The sequence below is a fragment of the Phyllobates terribilis genome, unplaced genomic scaffold (assembly GCF_046119375.1).
Source record: "Phyllobates terribilis strain yellow unplaced genomic scaffold, ASM4611937v1 Scaffold_4__5_contigs__length_816908805, whole genome shotgun sequence".
NCBI classification, from domain to species: Eukaryota; Metazoa; Chordata; class Amphibia; order Anura; family Dendrobatidae; genus Phyllobates; species Phyllobates terribilis.
In genome coordinates, this window is record NW_027362764.1 from 641,256,727 (window position 1) to 641,283,759 (window position 27,033).

The window sequence follows — 27,033 nt, forward strand, 5'->3', positions numbered from 1 at the left end:
CTCCAAATGCAACATGGCGTCCGCTATCGATTCCAGCCAAATTTCCATTCCAAAAGTCAAATGGCGCTCCTTACCTTCCGAGCCATGCCGTGCGCCCAAACAGTGGTTTTGCACCACATATGGGGTATCAGTGTGCTCAGGAGAAATTGCACAACACATTTTGGGGTCCATTTTTTCTGGCTGCCCTTGTGAAAATTAAAAATTTTAGGCTAAAGTAGCAGTTTTGTGAAAAAAAGTTAAATGTTCATTGTTTTCTTCCACATTCCAAAAATTCCTGTGAAGCACCTGAAGGGTTAATAAACTTCTTGAATGTGGTTTTGAGCACCTTGAGGGGTGAAGTTTTTAGAATGGAGACACTTTTGGGTATTTTCTGTCATAAAGGCCCCTCAAAGTCACTTCAAATAAGATGTGGTCCCTAAAAAAATGTTTTTGTAAATTTTGTTGTAAAAATGAGAAATCGCTGGTCAACTTTTAACCCTTATAGCTTCCTAACAAAAAAAAATTTTGGTTCCAAAATTGTGCTGATGTGAAGTAGACATGTGGGAAATGTTATGTATTAACTATTTTTTGTGACATATCTCTCTGATTTAAGGGCATGAAAATTCAAATTTTGAAAATTGCAAAATTTTCTAAATTTTCGCCAAATTTCCGATTTTTTCACAAATAAACGCAAGTGATATCGAAGAAATTTTACCACTATCATGAAGTACAATATGTCACGAAAAAAAATTCTCAGAATCAGGTGGATCCATTGAAGCGTTCCAGAGTAATTACCTCATAAAGTGACAGTGGTCAGAATTGAAAAAATTGGCCCGGTCACGAAGGCAAAAACAGGCTCCGGTGCGAAGTGGTTAATATTAGAACATGCTGGGAGTTGTATTTCTGCAGCGGACAGAAAGCCAGTTTGAAGACCACTGGGCCCAATCTATGTAATATGTAAACTAGATATAGTTGGAGGAGGCCTGCAGTTTCTAATCACTGACAGCATGCAGACATTTGACTTTGAGAGGAGAGACGTGTGCTGTAGCTGCATTATCCTCAAAGGTCTCGCTAGACTGTATGGAAAGGCTATAGTCAGAAAAGGAGAGTTTTAATTAACTGACAGATGGTAACTTGCTTGACCATTTTGAAAACTCAGAATTTTACTAGCATAAGGTATGCAACCTTCAAAATATATTACACTTTAATTTTTAATATCCAATTTTCAATTTCAGAAGCTAAAAACCCATCCTGACAATGATCAGGTATGCCTTATTATAATAAACAAAACCTACAAAAGACAAAAATATATCTCATACCCTACCATCATTATATATAAATGTAAAGCAAAGTTGCATAATAAATATAGGGTACTTAGTGAACTATTTTTGATCAAAAAAAGTATACAAGCCGTCCCACCAGCGGCAAGGTGACCCTAAATTGGGACGGTACCTATACTGCCTATATTAAAAACCTTACTGTATATCAAAGTTGAAATAATGCATATAAAAGGGTAGACAAATAGGACCGGGTCCCAACTCCAGACCACCCAGGCCCGTGGTAAGCTACATATATACCAGTCAGCTCAACAAAGGGGATGCCACACCCTTAAATTGCACAGAATGCAAACAAGACAAAAAACCAGGCAATGTGAACTGAGGTCTAAGATGGTAGACATGCAAGAAATAGGAGCATGTTCACACTAGCAAAAAAGAAACAAAACCTACAAAAGACAAAAATATATCTCATACCCTACCATCATTATATATAAATGTAAAGCAAAGTTGCATAATAAATATAGGGTACTTAGTGAACTATTTTTGATCAAAAAAAGTATACAAGCCGTCCCACCAGCGGCAAGGTGACCCTAAATTGGGACGGTACCTATACTGCCTATATTAAAAACCTTACTGTATATCAAAGTTGAAATAATGCATATAAAAGGGTAGACAAATAGGACTGGGTCCCAACTCCAGACCACCCAGGCCCGTGGTAAGCTACATATATACCAGTCAGCTCAACAAAGGGGATGCCACACCCTTAAATTGCACAGAATGCAAACAAGACAAAAAACCAGGCAATGTGAACTGAGGTCTAAGATGGTAGACATGCAAGAAATAGGAGCATGTTCACACTAGCAAAAAAGAAACAAAACCTACAAAAGACAAAAATATATCTCATACCCTACCATCATTATATATAAATGTAAAGCAAAGTTGCATAATAAATATAGGGTACTTAGTGAACTATTTTTGACTAAGTACCCTATATTTATTATGCAACTTTGCTTTACATTTATATATAATGATGGTAGGGTATGAGATATATTTTTGTCTTTTGTCTTTTGTAGGTTTTGTTTCTTTTTTGCTAGTGTGAACATGCTCCTATTTCTTGCATGTCTACCATCTTAAACCTCAGTTCACATTGCCTGTTTTTTTGTCTTGTTTGCATTCTGTGCAATTTAAGGGTGTGGCATCCCCTTTGTTGAGCTGACTGGTATATATGTAGCTTACCACGGGCCTGGGTGGTCTGGAGTTGGGACCCGGTCCTATTTGTCTACCCTTTTATATGCATTATTTCAACTTTGATATACAGTAAGATTTTTAATATAGGCAGTATAGGTACCGTCCCAATTTAGGGTCACCTTGCCGCTGGTGGGACGGCTTGTATACTTTTTTTGATCAAAAATAGTTCACTAAGTACCCTATATTTATTATGCAACTTTGCTTTACATTTATATATAATGATGGTAGGGTATGAGATATATTTTTGTCTTGTCTTTTGTAGGTTTTGTTTCTTTTTTGCTAGTGTGAACATGCTCCTATTTCTTGCATGTCTACCATCTTAGACCTCAGTTCACATTGCCTGTTTTTTTGTCTTGTTTGCATTCTGTGCAATTTAAGGGTGTGGCATCCCCTTTGTTGAGCTGACTGGTATATATGTAGCTTACCACGGGCCTGGGTGGTCTGGAGTTGGGACCCAGTCCTATTTGTCTACCCTTTTATATGCATTATTTCAACTTTGATATACAGTAAGGTTTTTAATATAGGCAGTATAGGTACCGTCCAAATTTAGGGTCACCTTGCCGCTGGTGGGACGGCTTGTATACTTTTTTTGATCAAAAATAGTTCACTAAGTACCCTATATTTATTATGCAACTTTGCTTTACATTTATATATAATGATGGTAGGGTATGAGATATATTTTTGTCTTTTGTCTTTTGTAGGTTTTGTTTCTTTTTTGCTAGTGTGAACATGCTCCTATTTATTGCATGTCTACCATCTTAGACCTCAGCTCACATTGCCTGGTTTTTTGTCTTGTTTGCATTCTGTGCAATTTAAGGGTGTGGCATCCCCTTTGTTGAGCTGACTGGTATATATGTAGCTTACCACGGGCCTGGGTGGTCTGGAGTTGGGACCCGGTCCTATTTGTCTACCCTTTTATATGCATTATTTCAACTTTGATATACAGTAAGGTTTTTAATATAGGCAGTATAGGTACCGTCCCAATTTAGGGTCACCTTGCCGCTGGTGGGACGGCTTGTATACTTTTTTTGATCAAAAATAGTTCACTAAGTACCCTATATTTATTATGCAACTTTGCTTTACATTTATATATAATGATGGTAGGGTATGAGATATATTTTTGTCTTTTGTAGGTTTTGTTTCTTTTTTGCTAGTGTGAACATGCTCCTATTTCTTGCATGTCTACCATCTTAGACCTCAGTTCACATTGCCTGGTTTTTTGTCTTGTTTGCATTCTGTGCAATTTAAGGGTGTGGCATCCCCTTTGTTGAGCTGACTGGTATATATGTAGCTTACCACGGGCCTGGGTGGTCTGGAGTTGGGACCCGGTCCTATTTGTCTACCCTTTTATATGCATTATTTCAACTTTGATATACAGTAAGGTTTTTAATATAGGCAGTATAGGTACCGTCCCAATTTAGGGTCACCTTGCCGCTGGTGGGACGGCTTGTATACTTTTTTTGATCAAAAATAGTTCACTAAGTACCCTATATTTATTATGCAACTTTGCTTTACATTTATATATAATGATGGTAGGGTATGAGATATATTTTTGTCTTTTGTAGGTTTTGTTTCTTTTTTGCTAGTGTGAACATGCTCCTATTTCTTGCATGTCTACCATCTTAGACCTCAGTTCACATTGCCTGGTTTTTTGTCTTGTTTGCATTCTGTGCAATTTAAGGGTGTGGCATCCCCTTTGTTGAGCTGACTGGTATATATGTAGCTTACCACGGGCCTGGGTGGTCTGGAGTTGGGACCCAGTCCTATTTGTCTACCCTTTTATATGCATTATTTCAACTTTGATATACAGTAAGGTTTTTAATATAGGCAGTATAGGTACCGTCCCAATTTAGGGTCACCTTGCCGCTGGTGGGACGGCTTGTATACTTTTTTTGATCAAAAATAGTTCACTAAGTACCCTATATTTATTATGCAACTTTGCTTTACATTTATATATAATGATGGTAGGGTATGAGATATATTTTTGTCTTTTGTAGGTTTTGTTTCTTTTTTGCTAGTGTGAACATGCTCCTATTTCTTGCATGTCTACCATCTTAGACCTCAGTTCACATTGCCTGTTTTTTTGTCTTGTTTGCATTCTGTGCAATTTAAGGGTGTGGCATCCCCTTTGTTGAGCTGACTGGTATATATGTAGCTTACCACGGGCCTGGGTGGTCTGGAGTTGGGACCCGGTCCTATTTGTCTACCCTTTTATATGCATTATTTCAACTTTGATATACAGTAAGGTTTTTAATATAGGCAGTATAGGTACCGTCCCAATTTAGGGTCACCTTGCCGCTGGTGGGACGGCTTGTATACTTTTTTTGATCAAAAATAGTTCACTAAGTACCCTATATTTATTATGCAACTTTGCTTTACATTTATATATAATGATGGTAGGGTATGAGATATATTTTTGTCTTTTGTAGGTTTTGTTTCTTTTTTGCTAGTGTGAACATGCTCCTATTTCTTGCATGTCTACCATCTTAGACCTCAGTTCACATTGCCTGGTTTCTTATTATAATAAAGAGAACTGATACACTTAAAGGGGTTGTCCACTGATATACTCTTGTAATGTGCTCTCTCTATTAATGAGAAAGAGAGGGGGCTTGGCCATATATGTATTACATAGACAGCCATTTGCTTAAAATAGTTCTCCAGTAATAGGAAAAAAAAATAACTTAAGGAAACTATGAATAAATTCCTTTAATTAGCAAATCACAATTGTTACGTTTAGGGAGGTAATTACAAAAGAATTAAAATGGCGGTTGTCATGTTACACTGACTGAAACTGGTCATAGAGTATAGAGTTGGAAGCTTCATTGCTGTGACCTGGAGATAACCTACACCTCCACCACGTACTGTAAAGCAAATACATCTCCTGATCACGGCATCCACTCCACATTCAAAAAGACAGGGAGGACAGCAGTGTGAGCAGCCTCTTCTTACCTCAGCACTTCTGGAATCTCCAGTGATAGATCAGAAAACTATGGTGGAAGCAGTATGAGCAGCCTCTTCTTACCGCAGCCCCTTGGTATCTTTAGCATTAGATAAGATAGAGATGGTGGAAGCAGTGTGAGCATCCGCTTCTTACCTCAGCTCCCCTGGTATCTCCAGTATTAGATAAGATAGACAAGGTGTACAGTAGTGTGAGATCCTCTTTTTACCTTACCACTACTGGTATTTCTAGTATTAGATCAGGCAGACATGGTGGACAGCAGTGTGAGCTGCCTCTTCTTATTTCTGCACTCCCGATATCTCCAGTATTAGATAAGATAGACAAGGTGTACAGCAGTGTGAGTGACCTCTTATTACCTCACCACTACTGGTATTTCTAGTATTAGATCAGGAAGACAGGGTGGACAGCAGTGTAAGCAGCTTCTTCTTACCGCAACAGTCGTGGAATCTCCAGCATTAGATAAGATAAGCAAGGTGGACAGCAGTCTCTTCATACCTTACCACTGCCAGCATTTTCAGCATTAGCTCAGATAGTCAGGGTGGACAGCAGTGTGAACAGCTCCATGTTACCTCAGCGCCCTTGGTATCTTCATTATTAGTCCAGAATATCTATGGGGAACACATGAAGGGAGGGTGCAGAGCTTCCTACTGCACATGCTCACTGGCACCTGTCATTTTACCATTCTAGGACAGGCTTCTGTCCAGGGCTGTGGAGTCAGAGTCATGGAGTCGGCGTCCATTTTGTTGGGAGTCGGTATAAAATGGACTGATTTCGAAAATATATAATAATTGGGTACTGTAGTACCATGCAGGATGTGCTGTAAATGTTTTCATAAGAATCTGGGGAAGTTATGAAATGTCCTATAAACGTCTGTTCTATTCCTGATCTAAGGATCTCGGCTTTTAGCGGAGATGAATCTGTGCTGCACTTTATATACACGCTCAGTAGTGAGGCAGTGCTGTGGAGTCGGAGTCCGGGAAATTGAGTAGTTGGAGGTTTGGCTTACCGTCTCCATGCCCTGCTTCTGTCAGTCTACCAAGATTGCGGATGTTTTGATGAACTATAATGATTGCCTCCCTAGACAAAACAAGTGTGATTTGCTCATCAAAAGCACAAAGGAAATTACTTAAAATGACATTTTTGTTATTTATTTTTTTCTATTTCCAGAGAACCCCTTTAAGGAGATGAATGTCTAATAATACATATAATCCTCCTGCAATAACAGCAGATTGCTGAGGATATCAGTAGCAGAATTTAATTTGTGACAATTTGCCAGCTTCCTTCCATGCCCACCCCCGGGGCAATGACAATGCCTGAATGAGATTTTGGCCGCAGGAGGCAGGTCACTAAAAAAGTAGTGACCTGTCTGTCATAGATTGGAGGAAGGCAGGAGGCGGGTAATTCCCAGACCGGCAGGAGAAGACCGAGTGCAGCGTCTAGCCCTGCTGCACTTACATCTCATTAGCATACACTTTCCACAGCTGATTACAGAAGAGCGACAAAACAGATTTCTGTAAAAAATGGAAAATTGGAATCAGTTTCAGAGCGTCATTACAGCTCTGTCTATAATTAAGAGTCCAAAATCAGGCAGAAAGGCCCTCTTTAATTCTCATTAAAAAAAGAATGGACACTCCTGCCTACCCACAATTCAATGTGCAAAAGAAACCAAAAATTATACTTAAAAAAATAGACAAAAAACAGACAGTGTTAAAAATATTTTTATTTTTTTTTATTACTAGTAAAGTGTACTGCGCATGAAATAACTGAACACCCAGGATCGTAGTGTTTCCGCCAGCCAGATGATTGACTGGTTTATAACAATAGATTGTTGAACGAGGACTATCCTCCGCCTGGTGAGAAGAATACAGGCGACCCAATTCTTAGTTCATTCATGTTTAATAGTTGCATATTATAAAGTTGGTAGTGTAAAACAAAGGCAAAACATACAAAAAATTTATATATATATATATATATATATATATATATATATATATATATATATATATATATATATATATATATATATATATATAAATAAAAGGGCCATAAACAAGTCACTCAGGAAAGGTAATAGGTTTATTATGGAAGTGTATAAGCAAAGATATGAGGGATATTGTAGGAAAGAAGAGCTCTACCAGTACTGGTAAAAAGGAATTAGTGCCCCTCTTTATATGTACACGTTGGGGGTGCGTGTTTTGTTACCATTGCTCACCTACTACACACATTTCCATGTATTGAATGGCTCTAAAATGGCATCACTTCTCTGCAATTTCCTCAAGTTACAAGTGGAACTAGGAAAGTGGCACCAATTACTTCTCTCATAGCAGCTAGAGGATAAGGTGCATCTTTGTAGAGGGAAGCAGCCCCTAGAGGAGCGACTTTCTCATACAGGTGCCAGAAATTTCCTTTGCTGCTATAAAAGGTTCAGGACTAGGAAAGCCTCAAGCCAGCATTACAACTGAAAGAAACGGGTATTCGGTCTGTGCAAGTGTGCACATATCCTCTGAACATGCAATAACGGATAGATTGGAGTTGGTCCCACTGTTGTGACCCTCACTGATCAGCAGAAACAAAGGACATGCGTCCCCCATTCTCCACTGGGCACAGCATGGCTGCCAGGAGGCGTGAATGGAGCGGCCGATCGCACATGCACCCTGCACCTCTATGCCAGTTTATGGTGCAGACGAATATCAGCGAGTGCAGCTTCATATCTTCAGCATCATGACTTTTATATCACCTGCTGCTCCATTCACTGCTCCTGGCTGCAGCCCCGTGGACCCAGAACGATCAGGGGGCACTAGTGCCCTACTCTGGTGGTTGGTGGGGGTCCCAGCAGCAGGACTGACACCGATCTAACAACTGTCACTTATCCAGTGAATACATGATAAATTGCTTAGACTGGAATACTACGGTAAGGATGAGTTGTGGTGGTGGGAGACCACACAGATATAGACACGTTTTTTATTGCGCTCTCCTCTGAGGACACAAGTACATAAATGTAGCTATAACATTTGGAATGATGAGTTTTTTACTAAAATCTCATTCATTGTCAAGGGATGAATCCCAGAATAGTAAAATTGGAGCAGTTGTCGATAACGTCCAATCAGATCACTGCTTTCAGTCTCCAAATGGCCTTTCAGAAATGAGAGCTACGATCTGATACGTTTGCTGTGACAAACATTGTCTCTTGCACTAGTTTTGATAACTCTCCATCTATCTTGTGCTCAGTTTTTTTCAGCTATATTTATGTACTCATGGAGAATTTTTTAAAAAGTGAATATACATTTAAAAGGGTTGTCCGGGACTTTAACATTGATGGCCTGTCCTTAGGATAGGTCATCAATGTCTGATCAGGTGTTTCCGGTGTCTGGGAGACCGGAACTGCTCAGATACGGAGATGCACAGCTCTGTCAATGGAATAGTGGCCGCATCTGGGTACAGCACATTCACCCCCTATTGATTTAAATATGGGGTGGATGTGTAGTACCTGGCCGTGGCCACAATACTGTTGGAGGAGCTCTGTAGCTCCGTAACTAAGCAGTTTCGGCTGCCGCCAACACTGGGAATAGCTGATCGACGGGGGGGGGGGGGTGTCGGGTGTCGCACCCCCATCGATTAGACATTGATGACCTATCCTAAGAATAGGCCATCAATGTTAAAGTCCCGGACAAGCCCTTTGAGGGATTCTCCAGGCATATGATGTAGATACCTTAAATCTAGCATAAATCATCAGTTTCAGATCGCTGGGGGTCTTATACCCGGCCCCCAAACCCTTTAACTGTTATTAACTCTGGCCAGAGGTAATCACTGAATGGAGTTGCCCTGTGCAGCTTGATTCAAGGTGTAGAAGCTGCTGCCATGTTCTGCAGATCATCTTATTCTCCTGAAAGAGCTGATTTTGAATAAGGTGCACATTAAAAGGAGCTACACAATGTTAGAACTGATTGATGGATGTGCCACATGTCACCCATCTGAGGCGGATGACCATCCTAAGGGTAAGGTCATCAATATCATATGTCTGGAGAACCACTTTAAGTAAAAACAGTCAGATTGATGGCCACCATCTATATTTTCCACATTGAATTTGGTTTTCAAATTACTCCCAAAACATTTGAAATTTTTATAATTTTATTACTAAAAATTTACATTGGGTCCAATTTTTAAAATATTAAATCTAGCCATCCCCCTGAAACCCTGCTCCATGAAGGACACCACCATACTCCTATATAATTCCAAAGACGTGTTTTGCAATGGTCTGCAATTACTGAAGCCTTGGAATATGTTATATAGAAAAAGGACTTTGTGCTGTATTGGGAAAGCGGGAATATTGTTACAACCCTTGTACAGTGCATATAATGCTCTTTTATTCCGTCTCTCAGTAGCAGCAAGCCGAATCTGCTGTCAGGTAGCAGCACATCTCAGGAGTGGAGAGGAACGTAAGATCTATAAATAAGGACAAAATAAACACCAAACTCTACAGTACAGCACACTACCCATCAGGAAATACATAGCCAAGCGCACCACTATGCTACATCCATTACATTCTCTACAGTACAAGCAAAACAATCCTTCAAAACAAAGAAATAAATAATAAGTGCAAATACCTAAATATAGGCAAATGAAGCAACTGATGTCGCCTGTTATAGATGTGCAAAGCTTAGAACGACCAAAGGCATTAAACAACTATGGCTACAATGCTATCTACAAGGGACTGGAGTGCAATCCGAAAAAACTGAGCATGAACATATACGTGTCGTGTGACAGTCAGAAACGTCGCTTCCCAGGCTCCAGCTATACCAGTGATGGGACCTTCTGCCAGCTTTCATGTACATGATTAATAGTGCAACATGTCACAATGTTCAGAAGTAAGCGCAGTCTCAACGATGGGCCTGGCCACACAGGTCTGATGTGAGAGACCTCGTCACTAAATGTACAGCTGGTTTTCAGATTGGATGGAAACAGATAAAGGGAAAAATGGCAGCAGTCTGAGCAAAAAAACACTTTGGCTTATTTCAGGAGGCTCAAACCTGTAATTCATGTGGGCTTACACACTGAGATAGCAACCACATTCAAAGGGATCTCCCAGCAGAGAAAAGAATGCTATTGCTAATAAATTCCTAAACATATTCAATTAGGAAACCACATTCATTTTGTCTAGGGAGGTAATCATTAAAATGGCCGTTACACTGACAGAAACCGATCCAAAAATATTAGTAGGACTGGCGCTTCTGAGCATGTGCAGTAGGACACTCTGCTGTTGTGACCTGAATATAATCTATACCATGGACTGTCAATCTTTCTGCAGGTCACAGCAGCATTCAGAAAGGCAGGGTGGACAGCGGAGTTAGTGGCCTCTTAGCCTCAGCACCCCTGGTGTATACTGTATTAGATGAGAATATCCACCACCGCCCATCTTCCTACACATTAATTGGAGAGAGGCAGAGCTATCTATTGACCATGCTCAAAAAACAAAATGACTGTTCAAATCCAATACAGGCACTCGGTGCACCCTTGGCGTGACAAAACTGCTGAGTGCACTTTCCCATCTACTTGTTTTACCATCTATCTCCTCCAACCTCTGGAGGAGCAGAGATAGACGCAAACAAGTGGGTGGTAAGGAGCACTGAACTGATTGTCCACACCATGGCTGCACCGAGCGACTCTGCTTGGTTTGAGGAGTCAATTTGTGCTGGCAAACTCCCTTTAACATTTAGGACAGGGTTCATTGCAAAAAGGCAGCAGTTATCTTAAAATACTATAGTGATTACCGCCCTAGACAAATGGAGTGTGATTTACTTATTAAGGATATTTACAATGATATCTTTTTCCATTTTTTTTTCTATTCCTAGAGCCTCCTTTTTATGTGAAATAAATACAGTTAGGGGGTACCTGTCACTGGATTTTGGGACAGTAGCATGTCATCATACAGCAGGCTATTAGTGCTCCAAACATGTCTATATGAACACCACGCATTTACCCTAAAACGTGTTCAGAACTGGGAGCTTGACATTTTGACTTTGAATTAGCCTGGCAACATTTTTTATATTACAAATTTAAAGGGGGTTGTCCATTAAAAAAACATTGTAGAATGGTGCCCTGATCTTTAATTACAGGGTCTGATCCTGGGAGACCCTCTCCCGGTCGTGTCCAGCCCAGGATAGAATTTTCCGGGTTATCATGTGACCACAGCTGTGGGTGAAGGGGCTGGCGAACTGCTCATTTAAATAGCTTAGCCAGCCCCTTATCTATCTATACATTGGCTGTTAACAGATAAAGGGGCAGCATAGCTATTAAAAAGAATTAGCCAGCCTAACCTCTCTAACAGCCCAGTCATGTGCGGTCACAGGAAAAGCTGCACACAAACTAGATGAGGACCTGCTGGGAGGAGTGAAGCTTATGGCAGAAGATGGGGGCACCTTTCAGGCGTGGTCTGTATTAGTAAGATGCATAACTTACTATGTTAAGCACATTTAGCTTAATGTTTATCTTAACTGGGCAACTTAACCCTGTAATGCTTAAACTGTATTGTCCCTTTGTTACAGATTATGCCTTAAATCTATATTTTATGCAAGCCAACTTGAATTTCAGGTTTAGTAATCCTTTACAAAGAATAAGCAAGAATAAAATGTCAGAAATGTCCCAGATGCTGGCAAATCAGGAAGCCACGAAGGCTTCAATAAAACCCTTTATACAGTAATAACACGAATCTCTACTTGTAAGCATAAAATAAGTTAAAAAGATCCCAGGATCAACATTTTCTCGTTCCTTTGCCCTGTACATTACATTCAAACATAGCATTATCCTCACATAGAGAATAAAAATACTGATAAATTCTAATTAGGAAAACCTAAGTCTGCATTTCGCCTAGTTCTGCATGAAGTACCTTAGTATATAAATATATAACACTGGAGCTCATTCATGTGTTACTCCGCAGCATACCAAATCTACTAGTGCAACTTCCTGTTCCCGCAATCATCTACAGTATAAACAGACGTCTGGGAAGCTGAAGTGTTAATGCAAGCGCTCTCTGCACAGGCCTAATGTACTCAAAACATAGAAAACAACTAAAAGAAGAAGGTAAAAATGTATAAAACCATGAATGAGCTGAGATTAGTTCTCCCTCGGATGCCACAAGTAGTCTATACTGGATTCTGCATTTACTGTGAAGCTTATAGATTCATCTAAGTACAAATGGTTCATCACTAGTACATTGAACAAAAATTGTACAAAAATAAGCTTAGCTCACAAACAAAAAAAACTAAAACATTATGCCAGAGCAAAAAGTAGAGCCCTGCAGCAATGTCTTCTAAGAAGTCATATAAATCAATCATGAGGTCAAAAAGAAGATTAGACAGGTTCCCAGTGGAGAAAAATACCCAAACTTGTGCCACTTCAAATTTCTGCAACTTTCATCTATTTGAAAGGAAAGGAGAGTACAGGGGAGAACATCTTCAAAATCAAGTACCAAGAACCACTTGTTTATGACATCGGTATTGTTCCTAAACTCCATGTGATGGGACTTAACATGTCCAACTGAAATGTTCCAAGATCTTATGGGATAATAATCCATTTAACATAATAACTAAAGTCAACCTTACCATTCAACAGACAAGACCAGAAGTAATCAAATCCAAGAATGTTAGGTTTGGGTTTTCAAAGCAAATGCTTGAGTGAGGTTGTGGTCAAAAGTTGACTTATCAGTTATTAGTTTGACAGATTGATATAGACTTGTTGACCAAGTTTGTTATCTGCTTGAAAGAGGTTTTCTTAAGAAAAAAAAAACCTAGACCAGAGGTTATTATAATTATGTAGAAAAGTTCTGCTTTTGGTTTACATATACTTCCCTATGTGAACTTTTTGACTTTATAGAAAACTGGTATCTGCTACACTGTAGCCTTCATGCATAATACAGGCCTGCAAAGCACTGTCTTATTAACAGCTTGGAAAAGTCCTATTTTAGTGCATGTATAGAAGGAAACTGGATTCACCAGTTCAATGTCCTACATTCATAAAACTAGATGTCTGGATGTAGAGCTGGTGGACGTCGTGTAGGTATCAAGATAACGTCTTGCTTGTTCCGTCATGATGAGCTGGTCCTGCGTCTTCCCAAATACAACTGCTTCCCATTCGTAAAATGACTGAAAAAAAAATATAGTGGTTGATGTATTTAGACTTACTATAAAACACATGTAAAATTTTAAATCAGTTATTACATTAAAGGGAACCTGTCACCAGGTTTTCCACATATAAAAGTATGGCTACCATCATTAAGGCCTCTGTTACAGCGTACTAGGATACTGTAAAGAAAACAAAAAACAACAACTCCCCAATCCCACTCTGCAGATCCCCAAAAAATACCTTTTATTATACTCCCAGACAGCGCGGTCCGGTCTGGTCTTGATTCGTCGCCTCTTCTATTGTTACGATTGCCATCCTCCTTCCCTGCTTCATGTGGATGATGCGTCCTACGTCATCCACACAATGTTCCCCATCATGCCCCTGCGCAGACGCACTTCTCTCTGCCTTGCTGAGGGCAGAGGGAAGCACTGTAGTGAGCATGCGCTTTTCCCGGTGCATGCGCACTACATCACTGTGCTCTGTACTGTGGGGAAAGAGAAGTACGCTTGTGCAGGAGCGCAATGGGGGACACTGTGTGGATGAAGTAGGATGTGTTAGCCACACAAAGCAGGCAAAGAGGACGGCGATTGAAGGAAGAGTGGAGGCGCCGGATCAAGACCAGAGACGCCCATCGGACCGGTCCACGCCGTCTGAGTAGAATGAAAGACTGGATTGGGATCTTTTTACAGCAATCTAATATGCTGTAACAGAGGCCTTAATGGTATTGGCCGTACTTTATATGGGAAAAACCTGGTGACTGGTTCCCTTTAAGAATAATGATATATTAAGACACAGTTGTTAATACATATAATGGCTGAAATTCATGGATAAAACTCTGGCTCTCAGAGATAACTGTTCAAGAAATCTTCAATCTGAAGCACTAGAAACAATATAGCTGTCAGATCTATACATTTCGCAAACTAAGAAGCTAATTTATCTAAAAATCTCTGTCCAGACTGATCGAAGAAGAGAACTTTCCAGCAGATGCTTCCAAGCCCCTAGGTTTATGTTGCTATCCCAAGAGTTAAAAATGAACGCTGGACAATTCCTTTATCACATAACGCAACCCAAAATTTGCCTTTTGCTGTTTGGTTCACTTTCACGGTCAAATGACAAAAATCCCAAAGGTTGGACAGAAAGTGATAAAAAGGGATTCTCTGGGATTTTGCAAAGCTGACAAAAATAATACAGCACATCTGCTTCCTGAAAGAAAAGGTAGTCCCCAGTGGCAGCAGCTGAAGTTAAGGGGGAAGGGGGGCATTGTTTCATTTCAAGATACTCATCCATGGAGCAGCCTCTATAGATAAGCATAATGTAAATAATTGCCCTCAGTCCTTGGGATTAACACACTCCCAAACCAAGATTGTTAAAGGTTTATTCTCATCTTCTTTCCTCAGGAGCACATTGCTCCCGTCTCCCAGCTTTCTGTTTGCTGAGGGAGTGATGTTCTCCTGAAGATTGACACTTCGGGCTAACATCATAGCTAAGCTGCTGGTCCGAACTGTACGTTGTTCAATGCTTAGCCTCTGCAGCATCGCAGAAGCGCAGGACACTAAAGCTGGATGGATCCACTTCGCTTTAGAGCAGAGCTTGCAGTCTCTAAACCAAAAGGTTGCAAGCGTGTGCTCTATTCCTAGGAACTCTGACACCTCTAATAGACTGGAGGATAGTGGTCCTTTGACCCCAAATACACACTAGATCAGGGACGTACATAGGAATCATGGGGCCCCATAGCAGAAGTTTCAATTGGGCCCCCCCTCCCACCCAAAAAATAAAATAAGTGTTGGGGTCACAGAAGAGCAGATCTCACAACTTTCCAGCCTTTACATAGTAATTTTCCTCCTGTTGAAGTCCCAGATCCCTCTTTTATTGCCCCCATAAAGTATGATGCCAACAAAAGTGCCCCCAAACACAGTATGATACCCCCATGTTGCATTCTTCCACATTAGCCTCCACATGCACAGTATAATGATCCTACTGTACCCCACCTCAACTCCCAAGGCAAAGTATGGTGACCCCAACACAGTATGATACCTTAATTCTGACCCCCACACAGCCCTCCATGCAGTATAATGGGCCTACATACAATATAATGGTCCCCACACAAATCTTCACACTGTATAATTGCTTGCATACAGTATAATGCACTCCCCATGGTTCTCCATGCAGTATAACACACTCCCCATGGTTCTCCATGCAGTATGAGACACTCCCCATGATCCTACACGCTGTATAATGCACTCCCCATGGTCCTCCACGCTGTATAATGCACTCCCCATGGTCCTCCACACTGTATAATGCACTCCCCATGGTCCTCCACACTGTATAATGCACTCCCCATGGTCCTCCACACTGTATAATGCAATCCCCATGGTCCTCCACACTGTATAATGCAATCCCCATGGTCCTCCACACTGTATAATGCAATCCCCATGGTCCTCCACGCAGTACAATGCACTCCCCATGGTCCTCCACGCAGTACAATGCACTCCCCATGGTCCTCCACACTGTATAATGCACTCCCCATGGTCCTCCACACTGTATAATGCACTCCCCATGGTCCTCCACACTGTATAATGCACTCCCCATGGTCCTCCACACTGTATAATGCACTCCCCATGGTCCTCCAAACTGTATAATGCACTCCCCATGGTCCTCCAAACTGTATAATGCACTCCCCATGGTCCTCCACACAGCCCCTCCCACCATAGGGTAAAACGCAGCCTCCCCCACCATAGGGTAAAACGCAGCCTCCCCCACCATAGGGTAAAACGCAGCCTCCCCCACCATAGGGTAAAACGCAGCCTCCCCCACCATAGGGTAAAACGCAGCCTCCCCCCACCATAGGGTAAAACGCAGCCTCCCCCCACCATAGGGTAAAACGCAGCCTCCCCCCACCATAGGGTAAAACGCAGCCTCCCCCCACCATAGGGTAAAACGCAGCCTCCCCCCACCATAGGGTAAAACGCAGCCTCCCCCCACCATAGGGTAAAACGCAGCCTCCCCCCACCATAGGGTAAAACGCAGCCTCCCCCCACCATAGGGTAAAAGGCAGCCTCCCCCCACCATAGGGTAAAACGCAGCCTCCCCCCACCATAGGGTAAAACGCAGCCTCCCCCCACCATAGGGTAAAACGCAGCCTCCCCCCACCATAGGGTAAAACGCAGCCTCCCCCCACCATAGGGTAAAACGCAGCCTCCCCCCACCATAGGGTAAAACGCAGCCTCCCCCCACCATAGGGTAAAACGCAGCCTCCCCCCACCATAGGGTAAAACGCAGCCTCCCCCCACCATAGGGTAAAACGCAGCCTCCCCCCACCATAGGGTAAAACGCAGCCTCCCCCCACCATAGGGTAAAACGCAGCCTCCCCCCACCATAGGGTAAAACGCAGCCCCCAGTATTATCAGTACTGACAGATTTTTAAAAAATAAATACATACTCACCGCTCTTCGTTCCCCGCTGCTTCTGTCTCTGCAGCACGACTCATCACCTCAGCAGCTGCCAGCTCCACTGTCTGACACAGCGTGGCGCGGTGAAATGACGTCATAAAGCCGCTGCGTCAGACGCAGAAGGGGAATGATGGGAGAGGGAGTGGGGGGCTGCACAGAGCAGGTGCTGACACTGGGCCCCCTCAGCTCACGGGTCCCATAACAGTTGCGTGGCCTGCCGCCATTGCCGGTACACCACTGCACTAGATGCTTCAATGAGACTTCATTGTGCAGCTTTTACTGTAACTCTTAGACTTTAATGCAGAGGTGCCATGCTCAAGCTATAACATTCAATGTTGAAGTGTTTTTAAACTATCAAAAAAGTGCAAATGTAACACACAACATAAAAGATACACTACAGCTATTATTCTCAAAGTACACAGCTACATCACACACAGGGTGGAATGAATTTGATAAAAGCATGCCAGTACTTTATAAAGCTCAAGGTAAAGATACCTGGTCAAATCTTTCCATTTTAACTGTTCTGGAGTCAAGGTTTGGCTTCTTTCTTGAAAGCAGCATATGTCTATGCTTTTCAGGGCTATACTTGCATCTCCAGTCATTGTTTTCAGCCACTGGACTATTCTCACTCTTAATTTTATTTTCATTCTTTAAAGACAATAAAATGTAGTAAATTAATAAATTAGAGCATGCCCGCTGTCAACTGCTGAAAGATGGACATATACAGGGTGGGCCACTTATATGGATACACCTAAATTAAATGGAAATGGTTGGTGATATCAACTTCCTGTTTGTGGCACATTAGTATATGGGAGGGGGAAAACTTTTCCAGATGGGTGGTGACCATGGCAGCCATTTTGAAGTCGGCCATTTTGGATCCAACTTTATTTTTTTCAATGGGAAGAAAATCATGTGACACATCAAACTTATTGAGAATTTCATAAGAAAAACAATGGTGTGCTTGGTTTTAATGTAACTTTATTCTTTCATGAGTTTTTTACAAGTTTATGACCACTTATAAAATGTGTTCAAAGTGCTGCCCATTGTGTTGGATTGTCAATGCAACCCTCCCACTCTTGACACACTGATAGCAACACCGCAGAAGGAGGTATCAAATATCACCAGACAAAAAGGGAAAGGGACTTTAAAAAAAAGGCAGCAAAACGTTCACATTCAAGAACATATTCTCATTGAGGTTTGTAAGAATCAGGGCTGAGCACTGGCTGGGACAGCACCGGCCTAGAGAGTATGGAAGATGTAATATACACTTCAGTAACCAAGAAATGAGATCCCAGATCAGCCATTACATACCTGCAAGTCAGAAGTGTCATCGGCTAATAGCTGAGCACCCAACTCATCCTTGTCCCAAGCATCGAGAATCAGTGACTTTCTGACCTTTTTTACAGCAGAATGCTAGATATAATGACAATGGGTGTTAGTAACCTTTTTCCTAATATTCAGGACAGCATATTAAAACATAAAATGTATATTTCACCTGTTTTAATGGCCTATAACAAGGTTCATCATCTTCCTCTTTGAGGAATATATCCTTCCCAGTTTCTTGCTTTAGTACCTCACGTATATCTTCTTCAAGGTAAGCAAGAGGCTGTGACTGAAATTATCCAAACCTAGTTTAGTTTACATACAATATGACATGGTCATAGAAATATATGAAGCCAACAACCTGTTCACACAATGTTTTTTGCCCATATAGATGTAGCACATAAGGACAGCTGCAACATCCTAAAAGACATCAAAGGCCTTAGTCCGACTGCATACTTGATTCTCTATATGGCATAGCTTTTTAGTTTTGGATGATCACTTATTTTCTTTAAAAGGAATATCCACCAAAAGTAATCTGATAACAGTGTGTCCTGCTATTTCCCTACAGCAGCACCACAGAAGAAATGAAGCATTACACTGTGCCCCTCAGCAATCAACATACACAATTATCCAACTGGCCAGAACATTTTTTTACCCTTTTTCCCCACCATATCCATTTGCATTATTAAAACATTACTTTTATTAGGTATTATTTAAAATGAATGATCCAAGATACCCAACACTAACCAAATACTAAATTACAACTGGTGGACTAAGCTCCTAATGTGTGGATTTTTCAATATTGCTGTCTAATTGAGAGCATTACTTAACTCTTCTACTGCTGCAATGGATATGATGGTGGTGTGTCTGCAGTACACACCAATTTATTTGTGTAAGGGGCAGTCATCACAATTGATACAATGTAAAGAAAGCCACATATATCCCCTCACTGACATGCTTTTCAAGTAATCCAGCTTCTTCAGGGTTACAGAAGCTTAAAAAGAAATATCCCTGTACCCCTGAAGAAGCGGAATTAATAGCGAAACATGTTGATGAGGAAGGAAGTCTTGTGCAGGGCTGTGGAGTTGATAAGCCAAACCTCCGACACGACTCCCTCATACATGGCTCATGTTTAAGTGCTAAATTTACTGTAGCACAGATTCATCTCAGCTAAAAGTTCAGACCCTTAGATCAGGAATAGGACAGACACTTATAGGACATTTCATAACTTTCTCAAATTCTTATGAAACAATATTCCCCACAAACTGCATTGAACTACTGTACCCAATTTATTATATATTTTAGGAGTCGGTATAAAATGGACTCCACCAAAATGGGCTCCGACTCCGCAGCCCTGGTCTTGTGAATTAAGTTTTAACAATGGTGGTGGCTGTACCTTGTACAATTAGTGGGGTGTACTGCAGACACACTACCAACATAACTATCGTGGCAATAGGAGAGTTGATAAATGATGCTCTCAATTAAACAGCAACATTGGAAAATCCACAGAATGTGGACTTAGGAAAAGTTAATAAGGTGATACATCCCACATTTATAAAAGTAATGTTTTAATAATGCGAGAGGATATGATTGAAGAGGAGTAGAAAACACACACACACACACACACTATATGTGTATGTATATATATATATATATATATATATATATATATATATATATATATATATATATATATATATATACACAAAACTATGAATTAACACATGTGGAATTATATACTTAACAAAAAAGTGTGAAACAACTGAAAATATGTCTTATATTCTAGGTTCTTCAAAGTAGCCACCTTTTGCTTTGATGACTGCTTTGCACACTCTTGGCATTCTCTTGATGAGCTTCAAGAGGTAGTCACCGGAAATGGTCTTCCAACAATCTTGAAGGAGTTCCCAGAGATGCTTAGCACTTGTTGGCCCTTTTGCCTTCACTCTGCGGTCCAGCTCATCCCAAACCATATCAATTGGGTTCAGGTCTGGTGACTGTGGAGGCCAGGTCATCTGGTGTAGCACTCCATCACTCTCCTGCTTGGTCAAATAGCCCTTACACAGCCTGGAGGTGTGTTTGGGGTCATTATCCTGTTGAAAAATAAATGATGGTCCAACTAAATGCAAACCGGATGGAATAGCATGCCGCTGCAAGATGCTGTGGTAGCCATGCTGGTTCAGTATGCCTTCAATTTTGAATAAATCCCCAACAGTGTCACCAGCAAAGCACCCCCACACCATCACACCTCCTCCTCCATGCTTCACGGTGGGAACCAGGCATGTAGAGTCCATCCGTTCACCTTTTTTGCGTCGCACAAAGACACGGTGGTTGGAATCAAAGATCTCAAATTTGGATTCATCAGACCAAAGCACAGATTTCCACTGGTCTAATGTCCATTCCTTGCGTTCTTTAGCCCAAACAAGTCTCTTCTGCTTGTTGCCTGTCCTTAGCAGTGGTTTCCTAGCAGCTATTTTACCATGAAGGCCTGCTGCACAAAGTCTCCTCTTAACAGTTGTTGTAGAGAGGTGTCTGCTGCTAGAACTCTGTGTGGCATTGACCTGCTCTCTAATCTGAGCTGCTGTTAACCTGCGATTTCTGAGGCTGGCGACTCGGATAAACTTATCCTCAGAAGCAGAGATGACTCTTGGTCTTCCTTTCCTGGGGCGGTCCTCATGTGAGCCAGTTTCTTTGTAGCGCTTGATGGTTTTTGCAACTGCACTTGGAGACACTTTCAAAGTTTTCCTAATTTTTTGGGCTGACTGACCTTCATTTCTTAAAGTAATGATAGCCACTCGTTTTTCTTTACTCAGAATTTGTATTATGGCAAAAAAAAAAGCAGCTAACAGTCTATTCAGTAGGACTATCAGCTGTGTATCCACCAGACTTCTGCACAGCACAACTGATGGTCCCAAACCCATTTATAAAGGCAATAGGTTTATACTAAACCTGACAGGGCACACCTGTGAAGTGAAAACCATTTCCGGTGACTACCTCTTGAAGCTCATCAAGAGAATGCCAAGAGTGTGCAAAGCAGTCATCAAAGCAAAAGGTGGCTACTTTGAAGAACCTAGAATATAAGACATATTTTCAGTTATTTCACACTTTTTTGTTAAGTATATAATTCCACATGTGTAATTCATAGTTTTGATGCCTTCAGTGTGAATGTACAATTTTCATAGTCATGAAAATACAGAAAAATCTTTAAATGAGAAGGTGTGTCCAAACTTTTGGTCTGTACTGTATATATATATATATTTTATAATTTATAAACCACATAAATAAATATATTCTTTATAAACAATATAAATACACTGCTCAAAAAATAAAGGGAACACTCAAATAACATCCTAGATCTGAATGAATGAAATATTCTCATTGAATACTTTGTTCTGTACAAAGTTGAGTGTGCTGACAACAAAATCACACAAAAATCATCAATGGAAATCAAATTTATTAACCAATGGAGGCCTGGATTTGGAGACACCCCAAAATTAAAGTGGAAAAACACACTACAGGCTGATCCAACTTTGATGTAATGTCCTTAAAACAAGTCAAAATGAGGCTCAGTATTGTGTGTGACCTCCATGTGCCTGTATGACCTCCCTACCACGCCTGGGCATGCTCCGGATGAGGTTGCGGATGGTCTCCTGTGGGATCTCCTCCCAGACCTGGACTAAAGCATCTGCCAACTCCTGAACAGTCTGTGGTGCAACGTGCCATTGGTGGATGGAGCGAGACATGATGTCCCAGATGTGCTCAATCGGATTCAGGTCTGGGGAACGGGCAGGCAAGTCCATAGCTTCAATGCCTTCATCTTGCAGGAACTGCTGACACACTCCAGCCACATGAGGTCTGGCATTGTCCTGCATTAGGATTAGGAGGAACCCAAGGCCAACCGCACCAGCATATGGTCTCACAAGGGGTCTGAGGATCTCATCTCGGTACCTAATGGCAGTCAGGCTACCTCTGGCGAGCACATGGAGGGCTGTGCGGCCCTCCAAAGAAATTCCACCCCACACCATTACTGACCCACTGCCAAACCGGTCATGCTGAAGGATGTTGCAGGCAGCAGATCGCTCTCCACAGCGCCTCCAGACTCTGTCACATGTGCTCAGTGTGAACCTTCTTTCATCTGTGAAGAGCACAGGGCGCCAGTGGCGACTTTGCTAATCCTGGTGTTCTGTGGCAAATACCAAGCGTCCTGCGCGGTGTTGGGCTGTGAGCACAACCCCCATCTGTGGACGTCGGGCCCTCATACCACCCTCATGGAGTCGGTTTCTAACCGTTTGTGCAGACACATGCACATTTGTGGCCTGCTGGAGGTCATTTTGCAGGGCTCTGGCAGTGCTCCTCCTGTTCCTCCTTGCACAAAGGCGGAGGTAGCGGTCCTGCTGATGGGTTGTTGTCCTCCTATGGCCCCCTCCACGTCTCCTGGTGTACTGGCCTGTCTTCTGGTAGCGCCTCCAGCCTCTGGACACTACGCTGACAGACACAGCAAACCTTCTTGCCACAGTTCACATTGATGTGCCATCCTGGATTAGCTGCACTACCTGAGCAACTTCTGTGGGTTGTAGAGTCCATCTCATGCTACCACGAGTGTGAAAGCACAACCAACATTCAAAAGTGACCAAAACATCAGCCAGAAAGCATTGATACTGAGATGTGGTCTGTGGTCCCCACCTGCAGAACCACTCCTTTATTGAGTGTGTCTTGATAATTGCCAATAATTTCCATCTATTGTCTATTCCATTTGCACAACAGCATGTGAAATTGATTGTCAATCAGTGTTGCTTCCTAAGTGGACAGTTTGATTTCACTGAAGTTTGATTTACTTGGAGTTATATTCTGTTGTTTAAGCGTTCCCTTTATTTATTTGAACAGTGTATATATATTATTTATAAACAGTATAAATCTAAGTCATACATACATACACACACACATATACATGTGTATGTGTGCATATCTTGCCGTCATTCTTGTGATTGAACCCTATTGTTATTGTATCCTTTGCAATCAATGGGACGGGGATGACATGCAGACAGGCTGGGTTGCCCAGAAATAGAAATACTCTTTGTATCCAGTCTCTATTCTGACTGATGATGATCCCAACTGAGGCATTACACATGAAGCCAAGGCAGAAAGACAGTTTGACCCCCTAAAAAACAGAGCAAAAATGCACAAGCTGTACTCTGTCACCTTGTTACAATCTACACTTGGATTCCTGGCCGTATAAATGAATGTAAAGATAATCCAATCTCTCCATACATACCACAACTTTTAATGGTCCATACTTTTTCTCCTGCGCAGCAAGAGCATTTTTAAATGGGGTTGGTGTTCTCGGGGTTCCCAGCAAGGACTTCTTTATTGTGGGGGTGCGAAATCTGCAGAAACACATTAGATGGTAAATAAAAAATAACTAAATGAACAGGTCCTGATCAGAAGACTCACAATGAAAGAATGACACATGTACACAGTCCTTCATGATGACACATTCTTCACGAACTACATAACAAATGTATAGAACACAAGTAATCATACAGTAACTCCTTCCAAAGTGAAACTATGGGCAAAAAAAAAAAGAAAATCAACAATTTGGTAGGTACATGGAGCATATCTTCCAAAAAATTGTTACCTACTTGAATACAAGCATTCCACAGATAAGGTCAGTGGGGGTTACAAGGTCGCTGATAACGCCAAACTTCTACTTAATGAATTGACCTCATTGATATGACCCAGACTACACAGAAAATACTATGGGTCAATAGATCAGTGTTTACGCCAGAAAAAAAAGGCATAAAACACTTTGAAAAGTCACAAAATTGTGCGGAATGTGAAGTTGCACAAATATTTTGCAACCTTTTACTCCAGTTTCAAGTAGCTCTACAAAGGGGCAGAGCTGGGGAGGAGTCAGGAAGTGGCTACGCCCACTTAGAAAATTCTTCATAATTGGTGGCGTTTCTTGTGCCAGAAATGATACCCCTGGAGTAACATTTCTGGCGAGGTGCGCCTCTCTGATAAGATGCACCAAATTCACCAAGTGGCGTGCCAGACTTAAGTAATCGGGGTCATTGCCAGTCAAGCAATGTAATTGGCAGCTCTAATATTTCCTGTGCTGCCTACCTGTCAAGTGGCTGCTTAGAGGTAAAATTATCAAGGTGAAATCAGGCTAAAGCTGCGGCTCCAGTTTTTTACAAAATATTGACATTGAGGAAATTAACAGTTTCTGTAGACCAAATCTTCATTTTAAAGAAGACCTGTCACCGGGTCCAGGATTGTCTGGTTTTGCTTTTATTTTACTCCCGTTACTCTACGGAGTATTAATTTTTTTGTTTTCTTAAATCCGCCATATGGTTGTAGAGATAAGGGCCTTTTCATTTAGTGCCAAGTTTTATTATCTTCACCAATGCGAGGTGTAGCACTAAATAAAAAAGCCTGTATGTCTGGAAATGTATAGAAGATTTAAAGAAAAACGAAGAAAGAAAGAAAACAAAATACTTAGAGGATCGGCAGGAATAAACGAATATCAAACACTGGCAACAAACCTCTTTAATACAGGTGTACATCGAGAATATCGAAAGTCCTTGCCAAGTATGAATATGAAAAATAAAAACCATCACTGACACATGCCAAGGAGCGCCTTATCTACTTGCCCAATATTCTCCTTTCCCTTCTTAGGGGTTGTCTGTTTCCGCAGGGGAGTTGCAAGCTTCTTCTGCCCACATATTGGAGTGGAAGTGTACGCTGGATTTTCAAGACTGAAATATTCTTGAACATTTCCAGCAGAAATGTTGAGAAACTAGAAAGGAACAAAAATAATAAATTTAAAAAAAATTATTGGATGAATTTTTATCCTTCTCTGCTAACTCTGACATAATTAGTGCAACAATCATGAAGCCAAATGTGCACGCCGAGGAAATCTCCCGCCCTATGGGCAAAATGTCCTTTCTGACAATAGTTACTTGATGATGAAGCGCTGACTAGTCACTGGTAAGATCTCATAGTTGGATTCCTCTCACATTTCCTTAAAGTGGCATAGAAAAAGGTAGGAAAGTGATGGTAGAATTACCAGCCAGTGACTTGTGTATGCATCATAGATTAAAAAAACCCTAAAGAGGAAATTGCCATTGGAAAAAATTAGATCCCAGATATTCTTTTTACTAACTTTGGTAATGCCAATGGAATGTGCTGCACATATCTAAAATTGGTCTCCAAAATGTCAACCAACGGTTACATATAAGGGCTTGTTCACACATTACAAATTTGCTACGGATTTTCAGTTCAGACGGCAAATCTGCAGTGGATTAAAATTGCAGAATTCTCATCCACGCGCTGCAGAGCATATCTGTACATTGTGGATTTATAAGTCCGCAGCCTGTCAATTCTTTCTGCAGATGGACTTCACTCTTTTCTACGCGCAGGGTGAAATCTGCAGCAAACAGACTCCAAAATCAGCATGTTCTGCACGGATATCTTGATGAAAATCTGTGTCGAAATCCACAACTGATTTTTTTTGGCGTGTGACGTGTAAGCAGGCCACTTAAAGCTTAGGTTGACAGTTCCACCACAATATAGTGTTTTAACGTGTAAATATGCATGAAATTTCAATGAAATGTTTGCAGAACTGGGAGAATTAATATATTCAAAAAGGTCAAATACACTGTTTGCAGAATTATTAGGCAAATGCGTATTTTGATCACATGATACTTTTTATACATGTTGTCCTACTCCAAGCTGCATAGACTTGAGAGCCAACTACCAATTAAGTAAATCTGGTGCTGTGCATCTCTGTAATGAGGAGGGGTGTTGACTAATGACAACACCCTATATAAGGTGTGCTTAATTATTAGGCAACTTCCTTTCCTTTGGCAAAATGGGTCAGAAGAGAGATATGACGGGCTCTGAAAAGTCCAAAATTGTGAGATGTCTTGCAGAGGGATGCAGCAGTCTTGAAATTTCCAAACTTTTGAAGCGTGATCACCGAACAATCAAGCGTTTCATGGCAAATAGCCAACAGGGTCGCAAGAAGCGTGTTGGCCAAAAAAGACGCAAAATAACTGCCCATGAATTGAGGAAAATCAAGCGTGAAGCTGCCAAGATGCCATTCGCCACCAGTTTTGCCATATTTCAGAGCTGCAGTATCAAAAAGCACAAGGTGTGCGATACTCAGGGACATGTCCAAGGTAAGGAAGGCTGAAAAACAACCACCTTTGAACAAGAAACATAAGATAAAACGTCAAGAATGGGTCAAGAAATATCTTAAGACTGATTTTTCAAAGGTTTTATGGACTGATGAAATGAGAGTGACTCTTGATGGGCCAGAGGCTGGATCTGTAAAGGGCAGAGAGCTCCACTTCGACTCAGACGCCAGCAAGGTGGAGGTGGGGTACTGGTATGGGCTGGTATCATCAAAGATGAACTTGTGGGACCTTTTCAGGTTGAGGATGGAGTGAAGCTCAACTCCCACACCTACTGCCAGTTTCTGGAAGACAACTTCTTCAAGCAGTGGTACAGGAAGAAGTCGGTATCGTTCAAGAAAAACATGATTTTCATGCAGGACAATGCTCCATCACATGCATCCAACTACTCCCCAGCGTGGCTGGCCAGTAAAGGTCTAAAAGAAGAAAAAATAATGACATGGCCCCCTTGTTCATCTGATCTAAACCCCATAGAGAACCTGTGG

The 27,033-nt window shown here is 41.4% G+C and overlaps 1 protein-coding gene across 10 annotated transcripts in view; it reads right to left on the reverse strand.

Moving 5' to 3' along the window:
• Nucleotides 1–7,340: 7,340 nt before the first annotated feature.
• Nucleotides 7,341–27,033, reverse strand: part of MYBL1 (MYB proto-oncogene like 1) — a 72,099-nt gene continuing 52,406 nt past the window's right edge. For all 10 annotated transcript variants that reach the window (XM_073679395.1, XM_073679394.1, XM_073679390.1 and 7 more), the window contains 6 exons: nt 25,004–25,149; nt 23,623–23,734; nt 18,526–18,642; nt 18,342–18,443; nt 17,526–17,678; nt 7,341–13,601 (listed from right to left, as the gene is read on the reverse strand). In XM_073679395.1, the coding sequence (XP_073535496.1) occupies nt 13,470–13,601; nt 17,526–17,678; nt 18,342–18,443; nt 18,526–18,642; nt 23,623–23,734; nt 25,004–25,149 (762 nt within the window). In that variant the 3' untranslated portion in view covers nt 7,341–13,469. The remainder of the gene's footprint in view (nt 13,602–17,525; nt 17,679–18,341; nt 18,444–18,525; nt 18,643–23,622; nt 23,735–25,003; nt 25,150–27,033) is intronic.